We start from the raw sequence: 7,015 nt of genomic DNA, 5'->3' as shown, positions 1-7,015 counted from the left end.
TAGTCAGATGGTTAAACGGTTCTGCCTGCAGATTCTGCTGTTTTTGTTTGTGTCTCCGTAAATATATTAGTTGTTTTGGTCTGTAGAAAATGAGGCCATGATATTCACCCTCGGTTTCTTCACCTATAAATTATGCCCCTTTTATCAATGGTGTGCAAGGCAACATGGACTCTCTTGATGGCAGCCATTTTGGCAGGACAGCACAGTGGGAGGGGAAAGAAATGATGGCCAGGTTCCATTTAGCTTTCTTAATTTCAGGCTCACCACTTTTCATACATGTGAGAAGTCAGATTTTAGCCGGACTAAGACAATCTTCGGGAGTGTTTTGCGTAAGCATGTTAGTCTGACTAAAATCGAACTATTCTTAGTCGGACTAACTGACTTAAGTCCAAACAGCAAATTGGCACTTTTAATTGGTCGTCCAAGTCGAAGCAGGAAGTGCGATGTATGAACGGTAAAACCGTTCCTTATTTTCTCATCAGGAATAGAAAAGTATTTGGCCATATCAAATCCGTAGTGGTGTTTGAGGATTATGCGCTGCCTTTAGTGGCTACCGACTAAAAAATATATATATATATATATATATGATTTATGAACGTTTAATCAAACCAAAGTATAAGAAAAAAAACACATCCACACACAAACATCTATTTACCATGTGGTTTTATTGAAACTCTGGGTTACCGTTTCCTACAATACTGATGTGGCAAGCTAACATGAAACATGAACAGTGAAATAATAATAATAATAATAATAATAATAATAATGATTAAAAAAAAAAAAAAAATGTTTTTTTTTGTTTGTTTTTTTTAACAGCAACACAAACCCAATGACCCGATGAACATTTTGTCAGTTTAAGCAGGGTGAGAGTTTACAGTTGCTTCGGTGTTGGAGACACACACGACTATAAACACATGGAAAATATGAATATTAAGTGCACTTTAAGTCGCCCTCGATTGTGTTTTTAAATCCTATAACTATATATATATATATATATATATGTATACATGAATATTTTCCGGCTGTAGGATTGTAGCTTGCAGATACAGATATACATATGTCATTACAGGAGCAAAAAAAAAGCTAGCCTAGCATTCATCTTAATATCATGTAAACCATCTTAATTTCACTAATTCAAGTCTCAAAAAACACTGGAGCCACTGGAAAGAAAAAGTAAAGGCGATGACCCAAACTGCAGCATGGCATACTGTTGGGAAAGACATTTTTAATGACTTTAATCGAACTAAGTTGAACTTTCTTAAAAGTCTGAATTAGATTTCCAATTGTGAATTTAAATATTCTCCTGGCTCCGCACAGCTGTTCAACTTAAAACCACATGACGTGCATATGTTTTGCAAAAATAAGAAACGGGGAAAATAAACCTTCTTTTAACTTTGGTTTTTCCCATCATGTGTCATCACAGACTATATTTACATGCACCTAGTAGTATCTTTGATTGTTTATATCTTTGGTCTATAGCTTCCGCACATCACAAACAATACACCACAGGCACTGATAAGCCATAATATAATGTATATATATAAAGGTATTTTGTGATATCAGCACATTCAGGTCTGAAATATTGGAGTTAAGAGTCTATTCAGGTCATTGGAATCAATGTTTGACATTTACATGCTCCCACACACACACACACACAAACAGAAGGCCTCTGTAATTTAAGGGGATATTGCGCTGTACGTGTAAACACACCCAAGGTCCTAAGAATGGCAGTATATTTCACACAAAATCAAATTTGGCTGAAAAAAAAAAAGAGAGTAAAAGTTGAGGTTTGGTGAATCTGACAACCATTTTCAGCAAATTTCAAACACTCGCTCCCGACATTGTATGTAAAACAGGTTTGACAGCCTTTAAGAAGCCAAATTCAGCTTTATTTGGAGCATACTGCTGGGCCTTACATGCTTCCTCTCCCCTCAAGCATTGATAAACACCAGGCGGGTGGAGTAGATGAGATCAATCAAGTAGAGGATGAAGTTGACACCAGAGAGCACGGCCACCGCCATGAGCTTATCCCACACGCACAGACCCATGGCATTGGCGCACGTGTACGGCCTCTGCTTAATTCCACCGTTCTTCGGATCAAAGTTAAAGATGGGCCAGATGATGGTCGCCGACAGGTAGAGGATCACCGCCAGCATGGCGTACGAGGACAGGAAGCGGGCAAACGGGAAGGGGAGGCAACCGGTGCATTCGCCTATGCAGAGCAGGATGATGGCGGCCGACAGGATGAAGCAGATGCAGTAGACGGCCATGCAGTACTTGAGTGCGTCGTGGCGGTCGTACAGCACGGGGTCGCTGATGAAGACGAAGATGATGCAGGCAAAAAAGGTCTCGCAGACCTTCAGGAGGCCGGGGGCGGTGGCCATGTAGCCGGCCACCTCGCCGGGACGCGCCTTGCTGATGCTGACTTCGCTGATGTAAGCGACGGCGGCCAGGAAGGAGAACACGGTTGCCACGATGCGGTAGTCACGGACCTCGCTGGGGCCCTGGGAGCCCTTCAGGAAGTAGAGGGGGAAGATGATCAAGGCGGAGAGGCAGAGCAGAGCGGCGTAGCAGGCGAATGTGATGGGGAAGTTCTTCCAGGACACGGGGGCTCTGGTCTGGAGGCCGAAGAGCTCCACCAGGAGGACGAGCAGAGTCCCGGCGAAGCTGAAGGTCCAGCAGAAGAGGCAAAAGTCCCCAGTGCCGTGGTAGAGCCTGCCGCCATGCACAGCTACAGAGAAGGCCACGCAGGTGAAGATCAGGGCCGCCAACCGTGTCCACAGCAGAGGGCTGGACTTCAGGACGATCGCCATGATGGGAGACGGGGTTGGTGATGAGAGAAGCTAAAATGTTTTTTTTCAAAGCCACTTCCTTTACTACCTGCAAGAAGAAAAGACAATGAAAAATAAGGACCATACAGCACGGTACTTTAGGGTTTTATGTAACGTCTCTGACTAAATGAATTATAATACACGACCACTTGAGGGCAACAGCTTGCACATTCTCCTCAAACAGGCTGCATAGCATTTTAGACTAACAATGCCGTTATTGTATTTTTATGAATAGCAGAGAGAGAGAAAAAAAACAACCACGAAAAGACAATTTCAAACCACAGATAATGACTGCACTGTGATCACGCTCGGCACATTTACATCGAGCCAAATCGTCTCGTAAACAACCGAACGTTTCTTTTTCTCTGGTTGTTTCTGCCTCCTAATCAAACTCCAGACTACAAATGTTATCAGCAGCTTTCCCTCCGCTGGCTTTTCCACTCAGGAATTCCTCCATGTCAATGTCCTCAGTGACGGCCGGGTGTGGCACCACGGCTTCCACTGAGCCCACAGTGCGTCTATCATCGTGCTCTTAAAATGACCCTCCTCTCGCCTCATCCACTCTGCAAAACACTCGGTTTGAAGCGACTTCAATTTCTTTTACATTTGCAAAGCTGGAAACAAGCCCTTTGGATGCTAAATTACTTGACCTGAATGCTCAAAATAGTTTTATAAATGGACATTTTTGAAATTGCTTGACTGCATGATGTCACTGGGGATAACTTGGTTTTGTTGCTGCCATTTCATATCGTTAAAGGTGCCATATGTAAGAATGTGGCCAAAAACCGTTACTACACTCAAATTCAAAATACTGAGGTCTTTTAGATTTCGTTTTTCTCCGGCCATTGTAGCTCAGACGTAACTGGCAACCCGTGGTTGCTTGGCAGCTGAGACTCTACTGACTGCAATGATTGGTAGATGGTGGTAGGTGGCGCCACATGCCAAAATATGATTTGTGTGATCCGCAAAATATTTTTTTAATGCAAATATTTTGGCTGTACTGCTGTTGTTGGTGAGTTCAGTATGTTATATGACATTATATGGACATTATCTCTGTGACATATTAGGAGGATTTTACGGCCAGTTGCTCTTTGCCAAACTCATCCTTCGATTTTAGAACGATGTCTGAACGAGTCTGTAAATCTGAGAAAAAAAGTCTGAATTCTGAATTTAATCTCAGAAATCAGTCTGTTTTCCCAAATAATTTTTTACATTTGGCCCTAATCCTCCTCCCTATAGAATCAAACCAGGAAGTAACTCTTAATTTAATAGCCACCAGGGGGCAATATTTCCATCTCAATGGGCCTACTTTGCACTTGAGTTGTAACGTCAGTAAACATCTTCCTCAGGAGTTAGGGTGCGTTTACACTAGCTGGGTATTTTTATAAACGGATATTTTCTTCCATGGTAATAACCTCATTCTCAAAGTTCTACCACCAGACAGCAGTCCGCCCAGGTCGAACACAAAAGCAGCGATGCTGAAGGTGTCTGCTCCTCTATGTAATATAATGTAATATAGGAGCTGTATTTGCAAATGTAAACATGTAAAAATTATCATAACCAAATGTAAAAAGGTTGCATTTTTGAAGCGTAGATTTGCCGAAAGAATTGTTTTCAGAGGCAAAATCGCCGTTTGTGTGTAAACGAAAAGGCACAAACGCAGGGAAAGTCTCTGTTTTTAAAAATACCCGTGCTAGTGTAGCCTTAATCAGGGTCACAATCCCTATAGCTTCCCACTTTCTTTAATAGAACACGATGTCAATTTTGTAGATTATGTTCTCGCTTAGCGAAAATAATCTATGTTTTAGTAGATTCTTAAAGTAGTATTTTGTTTTTTTTACAGTGTAGAAACAGTCTGGCCATACTGGCCGTCCTCTCTCCTGACGCCCACTTGGCTGCACATGCACTCCACTGTGTGTTCCCAGTGTTCACAGAGACACAGTTATAAACAAGAAGAAAAGGCCTGTTTACATTAGTTCTATTAAACACCTAAAGAGGCAGCTTTGACTGGACCCGGGGGGGGGAGGTGTGCAAGTAGAGACGAAGACAAAAAAGAGACGGAAAATGGTGTAAAGGGAAAGTTTTAAATCCTGCAGGGTGACTCATTTGGAGCTGGTGTGTGTGCGTGTGTGTGTGTGTGACAAAGAGGGAAGAACACGGGGGAAGCCCTGTGCCTCGGCCGCAGGAGGACAGAAAGTTTAAACACATTGATGGAGTGGAATAGCAGAAGTGTGAGTCACCACTGGGCCCCCATCTCTTTCACCACTCCTTTCTCCTCCTCCACTCTCTGCCCCCTTCTCCCTTTACTCCTTGTAAGATTTTCCAGCACCCTGATGTGTTCCAGATGTGCTGCAGTCTGGCTGCTGCAGAACAACTGGTAACTTTGTCACATTTGCCAAGTCCTTTCCTCTCTTTTTTACTCTGCTTCCTTCCCTCCTTCACAGTCCCCTGTTTGGTGGTGACTACTCCCTCTCTTTTCCATCAGTTGTCACCCCCATTTTTCTCAATAGACGGCCCACTACAGGCGCGTTACAGTCAGGGTACCAATTATGCGCCATGTAAACCACTCAAAATAAGCATACGCGGAGGGTCGTAATGGAAAAATCAATCGCGCCACTCCTGCCGCCATTACTTTGCTGCTTATGGAATCAAGTCAGGAAAGAAAATAGGAGAGGAAAATATGGGCAGATGGTGAAAGGGTGAAAAAAAAGAAAGAAAGAAAAGAAACAAGAGCTCAGTTTAGGAAGAGAAAAATGTGTCTTTTCACAGCACATTCATGGAAAACACAAACAGGGCCCACTTCCCTACATGGAGGAGGTTATCAGGACTTCAACAGGATGTGACAGCGTCGTGCACCTCACGTAAACCCTTGTAGGAGTGTGTTCTGCTCACACAAAGCATCGCACACACACATGCATCGTGAAGCTGACATGTCTCAGGAAACAAGTGGCTGGTGTGTCTCCGGCTGAGAGGTCTGCTTGTTTGGTTGTCATGACACAACGTTGTCTAACTCGATTTCACACCATAATCCACTTACAGGGCATCTATGAAGAAGAAGATCTCTGTTGGCTGTGTGTGTGTGTGTGTGTGTGGGGGGGGGGGGGGGGGGGGGTAAATTCATTTAGGTTTGAGCATGTGCTTTTTTCGACGGCTATGACAGAATACACATTTTCAAACTGAATAAATTCCCCTTATTCAGCATTTTCCAGCAGAATTCCACGCTTGTCTGCACACACACACACACACACACACACACACACACACACACACACACACACACACACACACAGAACAAAGTAAAACAGTCTGTGCACCATCAGACGCTGTAAATCTCTTTGATTTTTAAAGTCATGCTTCTTTCTTTTTTTCTCCCCCAAGCAGCCCAGCTCACCACATCTTCTCTGCAGCGAGTGTAACCTGATACAGCTTCTGATTTTATGACAAAGTGGAGAAACAACGAGGAACTTGTTGAATCGGCCACGTTCATATTTTAGACAGTGTGAAGCAAAATAGCAAAACAAAACGTAAAAAAATAAATAAAAAAGGACCCTGCAAAGTCGTTATCCAGCCGTGTTTTCATGCAGAGGTTCATTCATTGACAGTGAGGGTGGGTGTGCCGCCTGCCGCACCCTTCTCCTACCACATTTACACACACACACACACACACACACACACACACACACACACACCACACTGTCGCCTTCAAAACACAAACAAATCAACACACTGCATTTTGTCAAAGAAACTTCAGAATAGCTGTAGAAAATAACATCGAAAGTGTCTACAACAGCAGCTTAGAGATGAATAAAGTGGTTTATTATCTTATTCTATGATGCAACTTTTATATAGATTTCAAAATTTGACTAAAAAAAAAAAAAAAGCACCAGTTTTACATGCACTGATAGTATCACACTGTTATCATGACAGGAAAACAAGATGCAACAGGTTACAACTGCAAGAAACTATGTTCCAGAAAAACAACAAGCACACAAACATTCCACCATCTCTTCAGTCTCCACAGTTAATGTGTATGTTTGTAAAAGTCTATTACCTTGTGTCACCTGCTGATGTCTGTCTGTCTGTCTGTCTGTCTGTGTGTGTTCTTCTGGACGTCCAGCAGTTAAGAGTCTCCTCAGCTCCCTGACTGGATTTACTAGCAGCTCACAGAGTGAGCAGCTCCTCCC

At 43.0% G+C, this 7,015-nt stretch overlaps 1 protein-coding gene across 1 annotated transcript; it reads right to left on the bottom strand.

Moving 5' to 3' along the window:
• Positions 1-667: 667 nt before the first annotated feature.
• myadmb (myeloid associated differentiation marker b) lies at positions 668-7,015 on the bottom strand. The gene is made up of 2 exons (XM_083890457.1): positions 6,883-7,015; positions 668-2,880 (listed from the first exon to the last, which is right to left on the bottom strand). Exon 2 carries the CDS (start codon positions 2,811-2,813, stop codon positions 1,932-1,934), a length of 882 nt encoding a protein of 293 aa, XP_083746583.1. The 5' UTR covers positions 2,814-2,880; positions 6,883-7,015; the 3' UTR covers positions 668-1,931.

This window comes from Microchirus variegatus (genome assembly GCF_963457635.1).
Source record: "Microchirus variegatus genome assembly, chromosome: 5".
Taxonomy (NCBI): Eukaryota; Metazoa; Chordata; class Actinopteri; order Pleuronectiformes; family Soleidae; genus Microchirus; species Microchirus variegatus.
Note: the sequence above shows the minus strand (reverse complement) of the source record. Positions and strands in the feature narration are given on the sequence as shown.